At 38.4% G+C, this 23,883-nt stretch overlaps 1 protein-coding gene across 1 annotated transcript; it reads left to right on the top strand.

Moving 5' to 3' along the window:
- Positions 1-3,384: 3,384 nt before the first annotated feature.
- ccnf (cyclin F) lies at positions 3,385-21,943 on the top strand. The gene is made up of 17 exons (XM_041777869.1): positions 3,385-3,620; positions 4,436-4,590; positions 4,934-5,040; positions 5,132-5,199; positions 5,792-5,988; positions 6,220-6,273; positions 6,555-6,659; positions 6,868-6,945; positions 8,854-9,005; positions 9,820-9,984; positions 11,226-11,349; positions 11,449-11,629; positions 11,748-11,835; positions 15,868-15,967; positions 16,081-16,214; positions 19,788-19,966; positions 20,278-21,943. Exons 1-17 carry the CDS (start codon positions 3,608-3,610, stop codon positions 20,712-20,714), a joined length of 2,337 nt encoding a protein of 778 aa, XP_041633803.1. The 5' UTR covers positions 3,385-3,607; the 3' UTR covers positions 20,715-21,943.
- The last annotated feature ends 1,940 nt before the right edge of the window (positions 21,944-23,883 follow it).

Genomic DNA, 23,883 nt, shown 5'->3' with positions numbered 1-23,883 from the left:
CAAATTTCCATGAAAGTTCCTCAAAATTTCCAAACAAATTTCCCAAATTCCCATGAAAATGCCAAAAAAAAAAAAAAAAATCATTAAGATTTAAAGCAGTTTTCTCCAAAACTTCCAGTGAAACTCAACCAAATGTACAATCATATCCCAAAAATGTGGGGAAAATTTCCCCAAAATACCCAAACAAATACCCTAAAATTTTCCATGAAATTTCCACAGCAGATCATCCAAATATTTCAAACAAGTTACTGAGACTTCAGTGGACATTCTGGACAATTATCTCAGGAATTATCTTAGCAAAAATTATGACTATGCTGTAGAAAATTTCAAATAACGTCCTCATATGTACATGCAGGGTCTTAGAGCTTAAGGTGAATACTGAGTGTCGGAGGTGATGTGGATCCAGGTTCTGGTGCGTGATGATGAGATTGGAGGAGCATGTGACGTGAAGATCAATAGGGAGTCTGAAAGGGAACAAACAGCCCTGGTAGTATGCCCTGCTCCTTTATGGCTCTCTTCAAAGGGGCCAGTAATCAACAGTCATGATTCACCCAGAGGAGGACTCCATTTACTCTCAGTAGGGATCCTAAACAATCATCTTAATCATTCTATAATTTTCTAAGGCAGCTGTGTCAGGCGCTGAGCCGGTCTTTATATCTGGGTTTACATCTCTGCTCTGTTTCACAAACACTGACAAGTTAATAAGAGGGTTTTGTGTGGTTGTTTGTCCCTGTAAAGCATGCGTGTGCTAAAGAACAAGGCAGCCTAATGATTTCAAATATGCTCAATAACAAACGAGAATACATTGATAACTCCGTTTACCTCAGCGTTGTTTGCACTCTTTTTTTCTGACAATTTCTGACGCAGTCAACTCTATCTTTTTCTTGATAAAATGATTTAGAAATACTATATGATAGTTATTACTCACATAAAAAAATGTTTTTCACAGCTGACCTTTACAATGCAATATGATTTTGCTGACCTCTGTGGGCCTCCAAAACGACTGGGCCCCAGAAAGCTCACCCCTTTATCACAAAAAATGGGTTAAAAGTTGAAAAGTCATCAGAAAAAATGGTGAAAAGGGGTTTGAAGTGACAAAAATTGGTTTAAAGTGGCAAAAATCAGTGTACCAAACAGTGAAATGAGGCTTAGAAATGGGCAAAAATGAGCATAAAATGGGGTTAATGGGGATAATGGGGTGTGGAGAAACAATGGAGATCATTTGAATCAATTACTGGAAGAGATCCCTTTGGATATGAGCAAATCAAAGAAAATGTGTAATTAAAACAAATAATTATTGAGTTTGGACAGCTGAAAAAGTAATGTTATTTTGAAACTGTGAAACAAACACACAAGTAATACTTCAGATAGGGTTAATATGCACAGATCTTTTTGTTTTCAAAGTATTTAAGTAATTTATTTTGATTTGTTTTTCTAAATTTCATCTTTATTTTTTCTATCAAACTTTTTATTTTTTTGAATAAAAAGCTGTCTCTTTATGATTTTTTTTCTTTGTATTATATAAAGTTAAAACAAAAAGTAAGGCAATTGGTGTTTGGTACATAATTTCTTTGTTGTAACAATGCTTCTTAGTAATAAATCTTAGACCATTGGAAAACCTGTTTATTACCCTTTTAAATGGTGCCACATTTGTAAGGATCATGCATTTGTGGGATGAGCAGCAGAGCTGAGTATGTGGGTTGCACCCATGAAAAATGTGCCAAATCTTCTCTGCCAATGCCAAACAGCTGATTCTGCCATTGACTCTTGTTTGGTGTTTGGTGGATTGGATTATTGAAGTTTGAAGAAAGAAGACCTATCGACAATTTAACAATTTATTCATTTAACAAACAGGAGCCTCAATAGTGTGTGGAAGAGCCATACACAGCCACAACAGCCTGGCATCTCCTCCTCATGCTGGTCACCAGCCTGGTCACACACTGCTGAGGGATGGCATCCCATTCTTCAACCAGCATTTATCGCAAGTCAGCCAATGTGGTTGTGTTGGTCACTCTGGCATGAACAGCACACCCAGGCTGATCCTACAAGTGTTCAATGGGGTTAAGGTCAGGACTGCTGGCAGGCCATTCCATCCTCTCCACTTCTGGAGAGGATGGAGGTAGTCTGGAGGTAGTCTCTGATAAACCCCGCTCTGTGGGGGTGAGTGTTGTCATCCTGGAGGATAGAGTTCTTGCTGACAGGGTGAAAAAACAGTATACTTAGGGTGTTGTCTTTTTGGGACGCCCACTTTGTGGCTTGTCTCTGACATTCCCCGTTATGTGGAACTTGGCCTTCAGTTTGGAAATGGTACTAGGGTTCACTCCAAACAATGCTGCAACTTGGTTTTGCAGAACACCAGCTTGAAGTTGCCCAACCGACGGGCCCTATCCAGATCAGTCAAACGTGGCATGCCGATTCTTGAAGCAGACATCTACTGACCACTGTAGCAGGGCCCATGCTCACAGGTACTGTCAATTAGGCACCTGATTGGCAGCACCTGGGGGTACCAGAAGCTCAAAACAAGAGTCAGTAGCAACAGCAAAATAAGCTGTTTGGCATTGGCAGAGAAGATTTGGCATGTTTTTCATGGGTGCAACCCACATACTCAGCTCTTCTGCTCATCCCACAAATGCATGATCCTTACAAATGTGGCATCACTTAAAAGGGTAATAAACAGGCTTTCCAGCGGTCTAAGATTTATTACCAACAAGCATTGTTACAACAAAGAAATAATGTGCCAAACACAAATTGCCTTACTTTTTGTTTTAAGTTTATCTATTTTTTTATCTTAATTTTTATATATAACTTAATATTTTTCTGAAATACTTTACAAAATTAATGGGCCTGATAGTATGAAACAATGTGGTCATATGCATGAGTGTAGCCCACAAATGAGAGCCTGTAGACTATTTTAGACTTTTGGTCAATTAAATAAATCTTAATAAATTTCGAGATTTCGTTTTTCCCTCAGAGAGTTTTTTTAGTTTTGACATGATACAGACCCTTGAGCTGACGGTGCGTCTGTCCCTTTAAATGGAGTCCCTTTAAATTACGTTCTCTCGCAACTACACTTCCCACAATCCATAGGAAGTAGGAGGGTCAGCCTTCTTTCTTCATAATCAGGTCAACCAATCATATACACGTAGTGACGAGCGCGTACTTCGAAAATGCGTCACGTTGTCCAATAATCTTCTAGATTTTCACTGTTTTTAAAATCCGACCAATCGTCGCAACCTTCCTCCGTTCTCGCCAATCGCTGGGCTACTATGTGGTAGATGGGCGGTATCTCTGTCGACCAATCAAATTGTAAAGGGAGTTTAAACGCTGAGCGCGGGCGGTCCTAGAGTAGCTTAGGGGCGGCTCCTACAGAGTGAGGACGCGTGCTTGAATTTGAATTCAGGCAACAGCTAACAACTAGTAAGGATATTAGTCATCTCTAGCGGCACAACACAAGCTGAGAATTTTACAGCAACACTGAATTTCCTGCTGAAATAGTCAGTACGTTTGTATGTGTTACATATCAGTGATTATTGCTGTAACGTTTAAATAGCTGCTCAGTGCTGAAGCTACAACCATCTCTGCTTGGGGGGATATCACTTCACTTGCAATGAAAGCGGGCGGTAAGTAACTTACATCAGTTTAAACTTCTTGTTAATGTCACATACATGGAACATGATCTATGTAGGGCGATTGTTTGGGACTATGTGCTAAATAACTGCAATTTGGCAAAGTTACACAAGCCAGTTTACTAACTAGCTCTTAGCCAAGATGAACGTTGACCGGGGTGGCTATCGACACTTCCTGTGAGAAAATGTCTGCTAAAACAGGTTGAAGATGACAATATGTAAGTAAAATACGACTCCTAAGACCAGGGCTCACGTCTGTGGAGATTTTTGATTTGATCTAAGATGTTAAAGTCACAAAACTTCATGGTAACGAACATTAGTGGCGTTTGACTCCCGGGAGGGAAATTTGGGCGCTCACTTGGTTTGACTTTTGAGTCAGACACTCTTTACATTAATGTTTAATAGTACAGCTATGTATGCCTAGTTAGATAACACTGAATCCTTTGTAACTTCCGAAGGTTTCCGACTTTCTCTGCATTTAAACCGTTTTAGATTTAAAAAGGGGGTTTGACTGGACCACCCGGAGATGCTTTACGTTAGGCGTTATGAATATGGAGCCACAACACTCACCCTGCTAACCCTGACTTAGCTAACATATGCAGCCCTTTGCCTGCTTTAAACGAAGTCCAAATATTGGTTTGACATCAATGTGAGAATGAGTCTGTGAGCCTAACTCTAAGATGTGAAATGCTTTTGTGTAATTTCGTGTTTAAGTGTGCACCTAAAGTGTTTGTACTGGTTCTTACACTGAGATGAGAGGCATCCTGATGTGTGGCAGACTTCATGTATGGATTTTCTTTCTCTTTCAGTGGTCCACTGCCGTTGTTCAAAATGTTATTCGGTTCCAGCACGGAAGCGGGTTCGTAAGCGAACTCCAGCCCTAACCTTGCTGTCTCTACCTGAGGAGGTCCTCCTCTGTGTGCTCCAGTGCCTCTCTGCTGAGGACCTGCTGTCTGTCCGAGCAGTGAGTACATGTACTGTAACATTAATGTGCCAAGACACCCCATATTTGTTTTAGACTCAGGCAACTTGTCACCAGAAGGTATTCAGACTCAATTCAATTTTTTCTTATGTTGCAGCCTGATGCTACAGTTAAAGAAAATCCTTTTTATTCTCATTAATCTACACTCAAGTACCCCATAATAGCGAAGCAAAAAAAGTCATGTCCTCTATGTAGATTAATGAGAATATTTTTGTCTCCACTGTAGCATCAGGCTGCAACATTAAAAAGTGAAGTGGTCTGAATAGGTCCTGAAAGCACTTTAGCTCTTACCTGTTGAGACTAATTTTCTCGTGGCCTGTTGCAGGTTCACTCCCAGCTGCGAGACATCGTTGACAACCACTCCAGTGTTTGGGCCAGAGTCAGTTTCAGGGATACTTGGCCGTCCCCTAACACCTTATGGCTCTTTGAAAGGTAGAGTTACACCTGTCAGGAAAAAAAGGACAACACTTGCTTTAATATTTTATCTTTGCCTCCACTTACCTCCAATATTTCTCTTTTTCAGAGCTGCTGAGAAAGGGAATTTTGAAGCTGCCGTGAAGCTAGGAATTGCTTATTTGTACAATGAAGGGCGTAAGTCAACATCCTACATATTTCATTTTGTATATTTATGGGACTTACACCATGATCACATAGTTTGAGCACAAAAAGAGCGTGCACATGGTGTCTGTGAGGTCCTAAAAAGTGTCAAAAGTTGATAGATCAATTTAGTCAAAATTAAGACCTCTAGAAAGTCTTAAGTATTAATTGCAAGAACATGAGGTCTTTGATTTTTTTAAAATTTTTATATTAAAGAGGTAATAGTCCTCATGTTTCCACTTGTGGAAATGAAATATCAAAATAATACAACTAAATTAAACTGAGCTATGGCTGATTGGCTAGGCGATCCTTGACGATTTAATGCTTTAAAATTTGAAAACAAAAAATCTGGACTGTTACAAGTATCCTGAAACAGGCAATTTAAGCTTGTTTTTTTACTTCTTAAAACCTGAATGTATGCAGCCCTTCTTTTTAGATGTAACTGCAATGCAAAACTTGTAAACAAGTGCTTCTAGATTGTGATGTAATGACTAAATGATATCAAAATGAACTTTGGGAAATGCAAACCCCTTTTGATAATATCTGCAGCTGATTTAAAGGATTCATCTTTACTTCCCTCCTCTAGCGTTGTTGAGCGATGAGGGGCGAGCAGATTTATGTGGTCGAAAGGCGTCCCACTTCTTCAGCCTTGCGGAGAGCCTCCACTCTCCCTTGACAGATCCCTTCATCTGGGTGTTCATCCGCCCACCCTGGTCACCCACCGGTAGCTGTTGCAAGGCTGTGGTGTTTGACCGTCTTAAGGCTGAGTGTGACAGCAATGTGGTAGGTGTCGCTCTAAAGCTTTTATAGTAATGAAATTATCAATGGATCAAATAGTTTTAAAATATCAGGCTGATTCTGGTTTAATGTGGAAATGCCTTCCTTACACGTTTCCAAAAACATAAAGCTATGAAAGAGGCTGATTCCCTTTAGAGTCCTGTGCTGAAGAGTTTTATGGGAGGATGTTGCTGATGTTTAAGTAATTATTTGTCTTTTATTTTGTTTAATTTGCAGGAGAAGAGAGGACCGTTGTTGCACTGTTTGGCCAGAATTTTGCAGCTATTTGAGGTGAGTTTTTATATGAAACTGTCTCTGTTTGGGTGTGGTTTTGCCCAGTTTCTATTAGTGCCATTCAAAGTGAATGGCTTTGTGCTGCTGTCAAAGGGACCACTGGTTTCCTCTTTCTTTTTATCATTGCCTACTGAAACCCATATTCCTATTTTAAGTTTTAATATTTGTATGAGACTGTTCAACGTTCTAGTTACTGTCTAGGAGCTGAAAATGTTTTTCTTTTGGTCTGCTTGGAAAGCCTTATTGCTCACACGTGGGCCTGTTTCACCTTTTTTCAGGAGGATGAAAAGCGCTCAGAGGCTGTATCTATGCTTGAAGAGTCTTCACGGGCTGGCTGTCTGCAGAGCTCCTACATGCTGTGGGAGTATAACCGGAAAGCAGCTGTGAGTCTGAGCCTCTTGTTCAGTTTTCTAATTATTCTTGCATATGTTGAGCCATGAATTATTGATCAGGGAAACAGCCCTTCCATATAATCAATCAAAAAACATTGGCATTTATAGAATAGAACATGCAAAAACAGAACATTTAATGCATCACTTTGATATTGTGTTTGAAGTATTTTGCCAAATTCTCCTCTTGCATGGATTTCAGATGGCAGATCCAGGCAGATACCTCCAGTGCATTCGAACCCTCAGGGACTATGCTGGCAAAGGATGCTGGGAAGCCCAGGTGTGTGTGATTGAAAGCACATAATTACTGTTACATGGATGCAACAGTCAATTTTGATGTGTCCCCGTGCATTTTCAATCCTGTAATGGCCTGCTGTCAGCCCGCAGCTTCTATCTCCCTCAGTGGTTCATCGTAATAACACAAAAGAGAATGATTCTGCTCTGACAGCTTCTCGTCTGCCACGTTTTTGTTTCATTTCGTTTTTTTTTAAATTTCTCACTCCTCCATCTGTCCACAGCTTGAGGTTCTTTATATTGAAGCACTCAGGCAGCGTTGAGGGGGCGTGACAGTTGTTGACTTGCAATTTTTGTTTATTGCCGTTCCCCACGTGCTGCATAGAATTGCAAAAATACTCATTTGAGTCCCCAGCTCTGCAATTACACAAGCAAACTATAAACTCATCACTGATTGTTTCCAATCTAATGAGATTCACATCAAAAAGCTATTGAGTTGCTGGATTTTTAAGCCAATTACAGATGAGGATGAAATTATTAGCCTCCGAATGAAAATTTCAGTTTTTCCCAAGTGTTGTTTAACAGAGCAAAACATTTTTAACAGTTTTTTCAACCATCTAAGCTTTATTTTGGATGCTTACATTATTTACTTTGCACAAAGAAATAAAAATAATTTCACAAAATCCCCAAACTACCAGGGTCTAAATGATTTTCCCTGTTTAGAACTGACCTTTTGTCAAGCCAAAGCACAGACTTGCTTGTGCAATGATGTGCTTTAACTTTGTAATGCTTAAAACTAGTAAAAAATCAAGTTTAAACTGAAGCTTATGTTCCAATTTACACACAGCATTAAAACTTTAGTAAGAGTTTGAGCTGTCACTGGAAAAAGAATCATGGAAACAACAAAATAAATCAGTTTAGACTTGAGAAAAAGAATTGCTGATGCCCACAAAGCAGGAGAAGGATATAAACAGTACCACAGTGTTTCCAAGTGTCAAGAACTGGAGTGAGAAGTATCATCAAGAAGTTCAAAGAGAGCCAAACAGTCCAGAACAAGCCTGGCGGAGGTAGGAAGAGAAAGATTTCAAAGACTCTGGAAAGAAAACTAGTGAGAGATGTGTCTAAAGACCTCAGAACAACTGCAAAGATGCTAGTGAAGGACCTAGCAAAGTCAGGAATTGTAGTCTCAAAGAAGACTATCGCTAGAGCCCTGCACAGGAACAGACCGAGAAAAACTCCACTTCTGCAGATGAGACATCTTCAGGTCAGACTGAGGTATGCTAAGGACAACCTGGAGAAGGATTCTGCATGCTGGAAGCGTGTCCTTTGGTCAGATGAGACCAAACTAGAGTTCTTTGGCCAGACAGACGTTGCTTATGTTTGGAGAAAGAAGGGAGAGTATAAGCAGAAGAACCCCATCCCCACAGTGAAACATGGCCATGGGAGAATTATGCTGTGGGGATGCTTCAGTGCGTCTGGAACTGGCAATCTCATAAAGGTGGAAGGAATTGTGAAGGAAGAAGCATAGGTGAAGATTTTTAAAGAAAATTTCAAGTTGTCAAGAGTTAAACTGGGTCTGGGACTAGAATCCCATTGAAAATCTGTGGGGTGAACTGAAGAAAAGACTGCAGGAGCTTGAGAGCTTTGCCAGACAAGAATGGGCTTGCGGAAAACTACAACAAATGATTGCAGGCTGTTATTTAGCAAAAAGGAGACACAGCTGACTATTAAAACTAATAATTTAAACCCTGGTAGGTTTTGTTTTTTTTTTTTTGAAATTGTGTCTCTGTGCAAAGTAAAATAATATAAGCATCCAAAATAACACTAGGATGTTTGGGAAAGCTGTGTTAAATCCTGTCTCTGTTACACAGCAATTGAAACTTTCATAGGGGTGTTAATGATTTTGTCCTCATCTGTGTATGTTTTATTTAACCCATCGTCTTTTCCTCCTCAGCTCTCCCTGGCCAAAGTGTGCAGCAGTGGGAATCCGTTGGGTTTGGAGTCCAAAGCCTGCTCTGATTTAGTGGCTCAGCTCTTCAGCTGTAACCCAGCATCACGACACTGCACACAGGGCATCCTGAAACGTGGCATTAAGGACACCATGAGGTAGATAGGAGATCTAATATGTCTTTACCAGCATGATTACAGTCTGTTGGGGAATAATGTCTTTGAAGAAGATTAAATGATCCTGTTTTAGTCATGGTGATGACTCACGATGTTGGATCATCTTTCTTTAATCACATCAATTAAAAGTCAATGAAAGAGAACACCAGCAGATATTTGCCAGCTGAAGATTTTTCATCAAACTTAAACCCCAGTGAGGATTTTTTTTAACTGGTTATGAAATAGTGAAATTAGCACTGGTGCCTCTTTATGACCCACAAAAGCAGATGAGAAAATGAGGAAGAAATGTCATTATTTTTATGTTTTTTAATTTCTAATGCCTGTAATGCTGCAACAGGGAAAACATCAGGCAGCACACTTCAGAGCCTGCTGAAGAAACAGCCTTTGTCTACATCTCTACAGCCACTGTATTTACAATAAAAGTTAAATTTGACAGTTAAAGAAAGCAGGATTAGATGTTGGTAAGGAAGAAAACTACCTGTGCATGTAGAAGATGAGATCAGCAGAGATAAGAGGTGCAACTTAATGTACAGGGAGAGCCATTATCAACACAAATGGAAAGTCTCTCATAGGAGCTTTAAGATAAATGGTTTCCATGAAAGTCAGTTAATGCCACTTCCCTCTAGGCGCCTTTCAAGCTGTGATTCATCCATCATTACTGAGCTTAAGATCAGATAATCTCTGCTAATTTAAGACTCTTTAAAAGAACATTCACTATTTAACTCCATGACGAGAATATCGATTAGCAATTCCTTTAAATGCCCTGAATATTGAATTTCTACCTCTGTCTCTTCAGGTATATTTTGGTGGACTGGCTTGTAGAGGTGACCACCATGAAGGACTTTTCCAGCTTGACGCTGCATGTGACGGTCGGATGTGTGGACCGCTACTTGGCTCTACGCTCTGTCCCCAAGGCTCGCCTCCAGTTATTAGGAATCGCCTGCATGGTTGTTTGCACACGGTAAGAGTGCAAAGCATGCCAAACTCTGACTTCTTCAGATGTTTTTTCATTTTTAGATGTAAATCTTCAGAGTTGATTATGGGTTACATTAAGAATTTTCTACTAGGTTGCAAGGATTTGGAGGATTTGCTGCTCTTTGAATTTTCAGAGAGGGAAAGTACATTTCAATACAAGCTGTACTGATTTGATCATAGGAGAAATTTACTTAGCTTACCAAAAGCAAATATTTAACTGCTATAAAATAAGAAAAGGATTAAAAATACAGGGACAAACCAGGATTAGAAAGCAAGAAACAAGAAAACCATATGGATCATAAAATGCGGTGTATAAGCCAAGCACAATACCTAAAACTATTGAAAAGTCCCTCATTCGCTGTGTGCTGCAAGCAGCTACCTCATGGCTCAGAGCATGCAACGACACAGACTGAACTGACGAGGGTTGGTGCCGCTTTTCAACCGCTTTTCTCCTCACAGAGGAGACTTGCAAGTTCCCTATCCTCTTTTAAATCTCTTAAAAACACATTTTTATAAGTGGGCTGTCATTGGGTCTGAGTTTTAACCCAGTTTAACTTGTATAAAGGATTTTTAACTATGCTTAAGTATTTATTGAGAATTTACCTGGGTCTAAGTGGTTTTAACTTATTTTGTTTGTCTAATTTTATGAGTATTAACCTATATCTTCTGGACTGATTGTGTTGATAATTTTATTTTTGTCCTGTTGCTGTAATTCTGTCTCTCTAAATTTTATTATAGGTCTGTTTTTATGCTAAGAAGCAGTTTGTAACTCTGTAATAATAATGTTAATAATAATAATAATAATAATAATAACAGCAATAATGATAATAACTGTTTTATTATTATTATTATTACAATAAAATCACTCAAACTTTTTGAGAAATCACAATCAAAAGCAAGGGATAAATATAGACCCATGTATCTTGCAAAATGCAGTTGGTTCTTACTTCTAACAGAATGGCAATTCATGCAAAGTTTAAGAAAATCTCCTCAAAGTATTTTTGCATTAACAAAAATGGTTTAAACGGATGTGCATCCCAAAAGATTTATGCCTCCAGTCCTGGATATCGCGGACATGGGGGGTATAGAAATGAGTTATAATAGTACTTTTGACTAAAACACATTGAAAACTTCAGTTTGGTTATTAATCATTGAGTTTGGAGGAGACAACACTGTTTGAAATTTGTCTTGATTTTGATATTCAATGTTTGTTATTTCTCATTTCAGCTATATTAGTAAAGAAATCCTGACCATTCGTGAAGCAGTCTGGCTCACAGACAACACATACAAGTATGAAGACCTGGTTCGAATGATGGGAGAGGTTGTCTCTGTGCTGGAGGGAAAGATCAGGGTGAGTACAGCAAACCTCTCATGAAATGTTGAAAATCTACCCGCTGATGATTGAGTCTCGTGGGACTTGGATTACTCATTGAACCCACTCTACCATCAGAGCCCCACGCTGCTGGACTACGGGGAGGTGCTGCTGTCTCTGCTCCCTCTGGAGAGGAGGACCACTCACCTTTTCAGCTACATCTGCGAGCTGTCACTTCTCTACTCAGCTCTTACCACGCCACCGCCTGCCAAACTAGCCTGTGCTGCTCTGCTGCTTACACGAGCGCTACATCACTATGGTATTAACACTCGGTGACACACACAGTGCAGATGCTAAACAATAAAAAATTTACAGCTTCGGCTGAGTGTTGGGTTTATGTTCACCTTTATTTATGTCTGTTGTCTCTCTCTCTTCAGCTCCAGTTTGGCCCAGCCAGCTAGTCGACTACACGGGCTTCTCCAAGCAAGACCTCGTCTCCCTTTCAGTGCTGCTCTATATCAAGTGGTAAGCTCCATGTTAACACTGGATTTCTCATCTTATTTTCACCTTTGGTGTTTTCTCGAATGCACTTTAAGCTGGATAACATCTCACAATTGCAAACACAGAAAGCCAATTTTTCACCCCAGCTTTACATGTAACTTTTCCTGCTGAAACCTTATGAAATTTCTGCAAAAGCTGGAGTACCCTGATGTGAAATGCAGCAGGTAAACAGGAAAGCCTTGACATTTATCCTGCATGATTGACGGTGACACAGCACAGGCTTTAAGTACACAATGAGGAACTTTATTCTTTTCTATTCTGCTCACAAGTACAGGTATGTCTTTTTTATACATCAATTTGCACATAACGTTGATTAAAAGGCAAACTATCTAAAGTATGTACCTACTTTACAGTTAGAAAAAAGTCTGTTTATTTCATAGTCAGACTAGACCTGGTCTTGTAAAATGCATGCAAACATGTTAATCAGGCACATCCTGCCTCTTGAGACACCCACCTCCTATCTATCCTATCTAACAGTGACAGTCTCTTGCTGTGTGGTGCACATGTGAAGGGCTCTCTTCTGTTAAATCACTTTCTGAAACCCATGTGAACCAGACAACAGAGCACAACCTTTTCTCTTCATTTTGAGGGAATAGATTACACGGGTCATCATGACCTCGCAAGAGCGGCACATTTCAATTCAGCCCTGAAACACTTCATGTGCAGTGACCTCCCCAGGGTACGCCAATCCTGCTGATGAGTGTAATCACTTCAAAAAGTAGGATTTAATGTGGTCCCATCTATAAAGAAAGGCCCTGAATAAGCCCAGTTGTGTGGCTACTGCCCTCCATCGCTGCACATTTGTTTTGCCTGGTTTGTAAAATAAAAAAGGGCTCTGATTTGGACATTATGTTTCTTAAGGGGTGCTTGTGGCAGTTCTCTCGGTAAACCTTAGCATTATCCAACACAGCTTCTAAAGGTTGACAAGAATCAGTAACGGGAAATTTACAAAGTACTGTGAGGCCAAATCTCCCTCTGCACACCATGAAGCTGATGACTTGTTCTCTGTACTTCTGTTTTAAATGAAATGCCCAAAGCTGCCCTTTCAGGACCCACAATCCCTGAGGAACAGGTCTATACTGAAGCAGTTGTTACTGTAGAACCTGGCAGATCTAAAGGTCGGCTTCTTTACTGATTGTATGAGTAATAACAGTACAACTTCTCTGGTTGGGAATAACTGCTGTTCACTCTTTAATTTTAGAGGGAAGTGTCATACTCGGTAAGCTACATGTTGTCAGTGTGGTATAAAGGGGAGTTATTTATGGTTTATAAGCCTTTATACAATCCAAAGCCTATACAGAAAGGCTTTCGTGAAAGTTAAACTATCTCGTATGTAGAAGAATTGGGAAAATTGGTAATTCCCTAAGCAGCTAATGTAATCCAAAGTTCGGTTTCTGTTCCTTTTTACTAACTTGTTTATTATCTTGTGGCATCCTATGATTCAATTTGTGACCACAGCACAGCAACCCTACCACCAGCACGAGGCCAGATTAACAAATATGAACATCTGTTTTTAGGACAGCACTGAACTAATTTGTTTCCATCATCACATGATACAACCCTTTTAGATTTTAGCTTCTCTTTTTTGTTGTCATGTTATGATCTTTTATTTTTTCTTAATGTTTTTTTATTTCTTAATGTTGAAATAAGATGACAAAATAAGGACACTCTTAGAAAGCAAGAAGAAAGCAGGAAAAGGAAACTAAAGGAAGATGTTAGGAAAACAAAAGTAAAAATATTAACACATTACAGACAATGTATGTTTACTGTAATGAATCATTGTGACACAAGATTGATGTTGTACGGCTAAATTTGGGTGTCTGCAGGGTCTTGATAGTATTAGGTTTATAAATCGATTTTGCAACAATTAATACTTTTAGAGAAGTATTAGGTTTAAAGCCTGAAAACAAAAAACAGAAAATTATCATTTTTTAAAAGCTGATGTTTATTTAACCTTCTACTTAATTCCAAATATAGAAAAATTTCCATAAAATGTTATATATATATATATATATATATATATATATATATATATATATATATTAGTATCTCGTTTGATACATAAGGGTTTTTTTGCAACTGCTTAACCACTTCAGGGCATTTATATAATTTATCAGATCGTATACAAAAGGTTTTTAAGTAATTTATTGATCACATTGATTAGATACAGGTGTCATAAAAGTGTGTGTCAAATATGATAGAATAGGCTTTAGGAGACTATGGTGGGGGGGACCTCGAACTTTCTGGGGAAATGCTCCCTGGGGAGAAAAATTTGATATTTTTAAGTTAAATGCACCAAACTTCAATTTTAGAGCAAATGAAGAGGCTTTATCTCAGTAGTTCTTGTTCTCTTTAAACAATTTTCTCTTTTAGTAATTAAATCAAAGGTGTACTGATTATAATTTGATTGACTGATGATGATAAAGATTTTTTAAAACTTTAAAACTGAAAATTGCTTACCTGACTGCCTCTTTTACTTTGTGCCTTATTAGTTTTTAACATTTTATAATTGCCATAAATACTTAAAATCATTTCCTGTTAAGTGACACGTCTGACTGATGCAGAGTCTTTTCAATCAGAAGCTTGTGCGTCTAAGTTTGTCAATATTACAGGTATATTTAATGAATTAGCCATTAATGAAGCTTGCATGCATGAGAGACACAGTGGGAGTGTGCAAATCTGTAAAGATAAGTGGATCGTACTTGGATATTGGGTAGATAGGAACAAGAACGGAGCACACAAACAATTTTTCCCTTAAAATGTTGGAAACAGGTTGGAAACAAAGGATATGTAATGCAAAATGAAATAAAAAGAAACATTTTGAAGGTTCAAATTGCACCACCAGGGGGATCTCAACCAAAACAATAACAAAACATGATTAGTAGAGACTAGCGCTGCTCAACTATGCCGATCTCTGACACCTTATGAGAACAGTTTCTTATTGAACAGTTTGGTTGTGTACTTTTTAAAGGATAAATTGTTTGGGTGTGCTCCTTTCTTTGCCTCCATGTTTATTCTCTGCCTTCTGCTGCGTGTAGTCCATCTGTCCCCTGTAACGCAGATCTCCATCCCCTGACTACCATTACGGCGTCGCCTCATGACACATTTCCAGGCTGAGTAGAGAGTAGAAATGGTGCTCAGCTCTTGCTGACATGTGTATTTTTTTCTTTGGTGATTCATATACTGTAGCTGTAATAAGATGGTTTAAAAAAAATTGGGATTGTAATAAAATGTTTATTGAGAACAGTGTTGAAGGATAAAAAGGAGCTGGTACAGTAATGTCACAGTCTTAAATGTTGAGCCTCAGTGTCCTGGGTCTACAAGTCTATCTAGTGTGAATACAGAGTTAAAAAACAAACACTCTCAGTCTTGCTATAAATGCATATTGAACATTAGTCTAAATTATTCATAAATCTAAACAGAACGGGCTTTTATTCTGAAGGGAAAACATAAATGTATTTTTACTCTTAAGTTTAGAAAAGTCGTCAGTATTCTGTTTGATTTCTGTATCTTTGCTCACTCGCGACTACTGCCTCTCTGTGCTTTCCATTATCAGAGGAGATGATATAAATTGATTGGTGACATGTCTGGCTGTTTTCAGCACGCTTATAGCATCATTGATTAGATAAAAGGCCGTCTTTAATGTCCTGTGACCACAATGGTGGGCCGGTTAGGTTTTAAAGCAAACTTGAAGCCCAGAGAGAGCTGTGGTCATAAAAGACTGAAGGAGCCACTTGGCTGGGTACAAGGGGGGTGTTTGTTTAGAGATGGGGGTTTGTGTATGTGTGGGTGCATGTACCATCAGTGAATCACCAGCTGAGTCACGGAAACGTGCCTCAGGGTGAGTCACTTTGATAGGTGATCATCATATTGATAAACTGTAATTCTCAAATGGAAAAGTAACGAGATTTGTCCCCAAGAGCTGATTATAAAGATGCAGCAAGTCTCAGTCTTATTCCTCGTCTCTGACTCCCACTCTTCCTTTGTCTCCTCCAGTTTCAGTCAAGATGTTCCCAAAGATTACAGGCATGTGTCTCTTACTGGAGTCAAGCAGCGGTTTGAAGACGAGGCCTACCAGAACATCAGCAAAGAAAGGGTACTTGATTTTATTTTCACTGAAGGCATTGAGGGAGAAGGAGACTCCTACGCTTAAATCTCTTGTAGCAGTTCTTTTAAACTTTAAAATTAATCTTTTACCTCCTCTTTAAGGTGATGGACTATAAAGAGTTGTGTCAGATCTTGGAGATTCCTGACGTTGTGCCTCAGATGGAGCCTCCCAGTCCTACTGGTCAGCCAGCAGACATCCACACCTTCCTCGCCTCTCCGTCCAGCACCAGCAAGAGGTAAGCCAGTTCCCCACACACATGCATTACAGCAGTGTTGTGATCTAATAAAAACAGCACTAATAAAAGCAAATACCAGTAAAATAAATAAATAAGTGTAGTGCATTAAACATCCAGCCTGCTGGAGCCCAGAGAACATTTTATTAGCTCAAAATGCTCCATATGTCTCCATAATAAAGTCCACTTATTAGCACTCCTGGGCTTAATGGGCTTGCATGGCTTTTTAGTGACAATGCACCACTTGGGCACTGTTACTTTTAAACTCAGTGTTTTATGGTTATTTTCATTATTTTTATTAACTTAGCATATTCTGATTTTGCCTCCCTTTTTGGGGGGACAATGTTGGACTGATAACAGGGATGCAAATTTGCCTGAACAACTTAAAACCAGCTGTGTATGTCAATAAATATCTAATTTATGTTTACTTAATGTGCTTGCATTAGGCTTAGTGTTTTCCTGCAGCTCTACTGAAGAAGACATAGCTGAAACAAAAAACAAACATAAGTTACCAAAACCAGGGATAGGGACTTTGGTTTCCGAGAGGACCAAGTTAATTTATCATTACAAGGGACTATAAAGCTACAAATTCTTAGATATACTTTTTAATCAAACAATAATAAACATAAATGAATAAGGAGCAAATGTATTGCTTTTATCTGAATTTTTTTATTTATATTTCAAACTCAAATGCAAGTAACTATATAATAAGCAACTATAGCCAGTGATATCCACAAATTTCCTAGGGTTAGTGGATTAGCCCTCTTAATGAATGCTAAAGATGGAACTCCCTTTCCAAACACCGTGTATGGGCTATTACCCATTTGGATGTGAAATCTATCCCATGCCATGGCTGTGTGAAACAGTCTATCTGGCTGCTCAGGTTAAATGCATATACCTGCTATCAAAGATCACTTTATGCCAAGTGTTCTGCAAGCAATTCAGATTTAAATCCTTCAGAGCAGATTTTTTTTAAGTGTTAAGTGTCTTTTTTTTAGTGTTATATTGAGTAAAGGGGGGGGTCAGCATTTGGCCCTTGGGCTACTTTTGTACTCAGTGTAGATTTTGCTTACGTGACTTTACTGGAGCTTGGCAATTACGGTAATCAAAATTTAGATTAAAATGCAATATGTCAACATGCAGTTAATCAGTATTTTATTTTTTCTAGAATATTTTGCATCAAAAACCTACTTTCCATGTTTTTGCTGTACGTTTGTCTTTGTTAAAAATGAGAGACATATAACCATCATTCCCTAAAATACACCAATTGCTTTAGAATTTACAACAAATCAAAATAATTAGATACTTTTCAGAAATGTTTAGCCTTAGTTTAATCTTCCATATTTTGTTTATCATATATACAGATTTTTTTCTGGTTTATTGAGAAATGCTTAAGATGAGGAATTATAAAAAAAGTCATTGCAGATTAAATCTCAATATTAGTGGGAAAAAATCACAATTACATTATTTTCCTATATTGTGCAGCCCTGATTTTGAACCCACCTGTCTGTCATTAATTCAGATAACGTGTGAAATGCATGCAACTCAAACTGCTGCCTTACACTAAGTCCTAACAGCATGCAAACATCAGACATTGTGTTGCATTGCACAGCATTGCATGCTTGCTGTCCACACTGCAGCCAGCAAACATGCAGTCTGCCCTGGGAATTTCAGGCTCCCATTGTTAATAGAATGTCATCTACCACTTTTAGTTTTGAATACGGATAAACAGAAGTGCTGCACTTTGGATTGACATACCCTTAGCTGACTTGAACTGAATATTTTTTTCTCTTCAGGAGACAGAGATGCAGAGATATTGATATTACTAAGGCACAACTATTTCTATTTTGCATAGCAAGCTAACAAACTGTTTAGTGAGATAAGTGAAAGGAAACCAAGGAAGTATTCATGTCAGACACTCCTGATGCCTTGTCATCATCTGCCCCCGCATGGTGTCAAGATGCTACAACAGGATTCAGCGTGTTGACACTCGCTCTTATGTGTTGTTTGGACTAGAGCTGAACAATTTAGAAAAAATATGAGAAATGCAATTATTATGACTTGTGTTGCACATTTGATATGAATTGTTGTATTGACAGGATGATTTTTTTGTAATTCTTATTTTGATTTAAAAAAATAATAATACAAAAACAGGGAAAGTAGGATTTTTGTAAACTCTTTAACACTTTAAAGACCCTGTAAAGTGAAATCCAAAGTTTTTGTCTTAACACTCTGGAAATGTTGGAATATGGTTGCTTTAAACATGTGAAAACTCTGAGATCTACATGAGACTAAATTCTGGATTTAGGCCATTTCATCTCTGTCCTGGTTTGGTTTCATGTGGGCGGGGCCAATATGTGGGCTCATGATGTCATGAGCCCACAGTAGAGAACGACCCCGCCCCTCTAACACTACAATATTGTGGAAGGAAGCAGTCACCTGGAGCAGGGACTTCTGGTTCATTTTGTGCAAAGGAATTCAGTCTTGTACTCTTGTACCGTTCTATAATGTTCATGTTTCATTGCAAAGTTATAGTTATGCATGTTTTGTTTATTGGTTCATGTTTTTAGGGGAAAACATTTTTCCAAGTATGACACCATGAGTGAGGGGGTTAATACTGCAGACTAGCTTTGTCCTGAGTGGGTGTGGTTTCAGCTCATTCAACAGACACGCCCACACCATCCTGGAGCAGATTTTACTGCCTAATTTTTCTTGATTTGAAGCTTAATTTTGTAAATTTGGAGGTGCTTTATGTGATTGAAATTTGACCTGGGGGTTCATAACACAGTGATCTATCATACGACAAACCTAAATACAGATTTATTTCTACTTTACCGGGTCTTTAATGTTTGCATTTGTAGAGCATAACATCGCTGCGTATTTAAAAGGTATTTTGAGACACATTTCACGTCATAGAAATATTGCACCTATTGCAATTTGAAAATTGCAGTATGGCATATAGTGATTTAATCTGAAATTTGATTAATTGCTGAGTTTAAATTGGGACATGGTGTTTTAAAGCAACAAAGAAAACAGACGGTTAACATTTGATCAAAAATGTGCTATGCAATTTTAATACTAGAAAAAGTACAAGCATGAAATGTCATAAAGAAACACACAAAAATCAGAAAAGATAGAATAAGAAACATTAAACACTGACATAAAGATAATAATTTAGAAAAAAATATGTGGGCCTGGGGCTGCAACCTTCTGAACTAAAAGTGTAATCTCCAAATGAAAGGTTGAAATATCTTTTATTCTGGACTGATAAATTTGTGTCTGTTTTAAAAAATGTTTTTACAGTTTGCAGCTTTGCATCTATTAAAGATAAGATTGTTGATAACTGAGGCATTAGAGCTGCTAATAATTGCTTTTTGAGAAATGACTCACTTATAGATGGCTTAAACATCTTCTGCCTGCACCTCTCATCTTGCTCATTTAGCAGTTTTTCTCTCCTCTGAGTCTGTGTGCTCCATTACTGTGAACAGTCTTCTTCAGAAGGCGTTTGTTTGTTTGTGCCATCTGTGAGACACTCCGGTGACTCACCGTACCACACATTGTCCACTCTCTCCTTAGGAGGCGCGATGATGCAATGCAAGCCCACAGAGCCAGCCTCACGGCCACGCCCACGGCAGAGCTGTCCAACCAGGAAGAGATGCTCCTGGGTGACATCATGGACTGGAGTCTGGACACTTCCTGTTCAGGTTACGAGGGCGACCAGGAGGAGGAGAGCGAGGGGGAGAGAGACAGTGATTGTGAGTTTTTAAAGAGTCTGAATTTAGGTGGACTCAAGTATATAAATGAACTAATCTAAATATGGAGGAGCATAATGCATGAGTTACTATTCCAGTAGGACATTATGTGACTAGTGATGACTCAGCAGTTGCAATATCCCGCATAATAAATGAGCACATACATTAGGGACTTCATATTATGCAGGCTTACTCACATAGACAAATGCAGATGGATGGTAGTAGCTGCACAAAGTTTGTTAGGCTCTACAGACTCTGTAAACTTTGAAGATGACCCTGTGTTTTAAACTAATGCACATATTTATTTTCAACAGCTTCCATGATTTCCATCAAACTGTCCCCGCTGACTGAGGAGGAAAAGAGACTGGAACACTGCAGAGCACTGTCCAGTGATGAAGACAGCTTCTGTGAAGCAGAAGAGCATGTGGACAAGGATGGACAAGCTCAGGAGCCGCTATCCTTCCCTGCAGATCTTCACAGTTCAGGATACTCCTCCATCCAAAGCATCAGCCCCTCATCCACGTGCTCTTCCTCCTCCCTCATGCCTTGCACATTCAAGACCTTCACCACATCTTTGGGCGCAGCCTCCACCAATGCCCAGCCAGGCTTTCGACTTTTGGTGCCCATGCAGAGGCCTCGGGGCACCTCAGGCAAACAAGTGAAGAGGAAGAATTCGGCAGCTCACAGCGGCGGTGAAGTGGAAGGAGAAGGAGACGAGTACTCTGCTAATGCAGGGTTTCTGAGCCTATAGAAGCTTCTGAGCTTGTTAAGGCTGCTCGCTGTTCAGCTGTTATTCTCCAGCACTTTGTTCTCAATGCTGTTCCTCACTCCTGTCAGCCTGCACTGATGCATCAGTCGCCAAAAGATCAAGAGACTTTAAGAAACAAAGGAGATAATAAATATGAACTAAAATACCTCCCATAAATAAAGACTCAAAGTTGGCTCTGAAACCACTGGACTTTCCTCAGGATCCTCAAACAGTCTTTGTTAAACCTGCCTTTTACAACAACCTATCTCTGATTGCATTAGACAGAAAGAAATAAACCTCATGGATTTGTTTTGTAAAAAAACTTCTAAACATAGGCTGTCATGTTATTGTGTTCCGGTTACCGTAGTTTCTGTTATGCACTGTCTTTACAAGAATCTCTCTTGTATTTGTTGAATGTCATCAATATTTGACAGCTATCATCTAGCTGATGGAAATGTCTGCATCTAAAGCCTGAAAAGATATTATTGTATCGATTCCTCTTATTCAGTGGTCCATCGTTTTAAATGTTTGCCAAAGGTACTGTAGTGGTGTTTGTTTTCAGGGGCTGAAATAGAACCAGAGCTGTGAAATGAGCCTTTTATTGTGTCTACAGTATTATACATACATGAACAGTTAGGGTTTTTGTTCAGTAAGGCCTTAAGCACACTAATTCCACCAGGAACAGCTGAAAAAACTTAAAATGAGCCGATAATGGTACCAAGAAAAGAATCACTAGCTGGTCGAGTATCACAAACCTCATCTTTTCATCCAGATGTTTGTTGCTGTAGTCACTAAGTTGTACTTTTTACCCATGTTTCTTCTTATCTGATTCAGGTCTAGCACTTTTTATCATCACAGGAGGGCAAGTCAATGAAATGTAAGCATTTCATGCTTGAACAATCAAAGCTGAATCATTTCTAAGTGGATTGCGTTGCCTTCCTGGACTGAAAGGGAAGTTTGGTCACTACAGGAACATTTCTCCTTGGTGGGGTTTCTTATTCAGGACACAGAGTACACAATAATGACTGTGACTTGACTGTAATTACATTTTAAAACCGTTACACCAGACTGGTTATCGCCTGTGTTTTTTTTATAAGTGTACATAGTTCTATATGTATAGAGAGACAAGAACATGCCACTACTTGAAATTGTTTTTGCGTCATTCCAAAAAAGGCAGTTTTCTTTGTGAATTGTCTATTTTTCTACAGTACAGTGTTTTCTCAATAGACCTGTTTATGTTTATATGTAATTTTTGTACCAAGTTTAAATAAAATAAGCCATCATGCTAACTTCCTCTCTTACTTTATCAACCCTTCACCAATCCAAATGGTTTGATTTGTGGACTTTATTCCAAAATTTACTTTTTTCTTATTTTTTTGAGTCATTTAGAGTCACTGAGAGTCAAATACGTCTCAACATCCAATTTATGTTTATTAACATTTATTAAGAGGAACCATATTGAGACGTCTTTATTAGCAAAACACAACATCAAACACACCATTTTCACTGTGAAGCGCAGAGGTGGTAGCATCATTCTGTGGGGTTGCTTCTCAGCAGCCTGTCATGGAAGGTTTGTAAAGGTAGAGGGTAAAAGGAATGCAGCAAAAAGCTGGAAAGTCTTGGAGGGCAATCTTTGGTCTGAAAGAGAACTAAGTTTTTTGAGAAGATTAATTTTCTAGCAAGACAATGGCCAGAAGTATAGAGTGAAAAGCTACACAGAAATGGTTGTGAGACAAGGTGAATATGCTGGGGTGGCTGGAGAGTCAAAGTTCAGACCTCAATCTAAAAGAAAATTTGTGGCTGGACAAATTCACACTGGCCACTCTCAAAACTTCCTACACTCCAGCCTAAAAGCAAAGTATGTTACTATTAGAGAAAAGATAATGGAATATACTTCAGAGCAGAAGTTCTCAGCGGGTCAGGCCTCAGGGCCCACCACCAACTTCTTAACAAGATATGTCATTGTGAATTTCTGCTTTTTTTCAGACAGATTTTTTCTATGAAAGATTAATCCATTTAGACCTCAGACAGTACAGAACATAAAACCAAGAGAGTAGGACCAAAAAGTATTGAAAGCATGTTGACGACTTTTTGGCACATTTTTTTACAGGCACACATTTGTGACCCACTAAAAATGACTTTGTGACCCACTTTCGGGTCCCAACCCACTACTTTTGAAACCCTGAATTTCAGGAAGAGATACATGTGACAGGACTTCTCATTCTTTGAATGCCAGTGAAATAAGGAACATTATTTTCTCCAGAGCATGAAAGAAATGTTCAAAATTGTTAGCAAATAGTCCTCTTAACTAGCTACATTAATAACTGAACATGTAGGCTTTGGAAGCTGAATCAAACAGGGAGGATCTAATTAAAAGAGTAATGCTTTGCAATAGGCAAATATCTTGAGATCCAATTTATTTGTTGGTGAATGACTGAGATTGAGAAGTCTGGGTATCATGTCTGTATGGATCTGGGAGTTGGTGGGGGTTGTTTTGTCTGGAGTTTTTTCTGTATTTTTTTTCTTTCGTTCTCTCTATTCTTTCAATGTTATGCTTGGATGATATTTATCTTGTATATATGTATATAAAGTGCCGATTGAAAATAAAAAACATTGGGGTAAAAAGAATGCAACAAAGAGTAGTTTTCAATGAGAGTTATGAGCACAATATAAATTGAATGTTTTTTTCAGGATTATAAAGCCAGAATTAACAGAGCTTAACAAATTATATAGTAATTTGTTTCTGTCTGAGCTATACGATTACAAAAATTGTATTTTAACAAAATCAAATAAAACAAAGTAAAATAGTGCCAGCAAGACAACCTAAAACTTTTAAATGACAGAAAATTACATCAAAAATGGTACATTTTTTTTAAATTAACAAGATATAGAAATAATTCATGAAGTATGAATAAATAAGGCTATCGTAAATGCAATAAAGAATAGCTGAAAATGAAAGTCCTCAGCAAAATATAAATACAAATTATATTGAATAAATTAAAAAACTTTACTGAGCAATATAGCCAGATTTTACTGAGCTAAAACCAACGATTCATACGTAGTTTCTATCTGTTGAAGTTCTGAGATAGAAAATTGAATAAAAGTATGAAATAAAATAAAATACAATAGATAAAATAAAATAACCAGAAAAGCACTCAGAGAGCGCAGACCT

This window comes from Cheilinus undulatus, linkage group 21, assembly GCF_018320785.1.
Source record: "Cheilinus undulatus linkage group 21, ASM1832078v1, whole genome shotgun sequence".
Lineage (NCBI taxonomy): Eukaryota > Metazoa > Chordata > Actinopteri > Labriformes > Labridae > Cheilinus > Cheilinus undulatus.
This window is presented reverse-complemented; position numbering and strand designations above follow the sequence as displayed.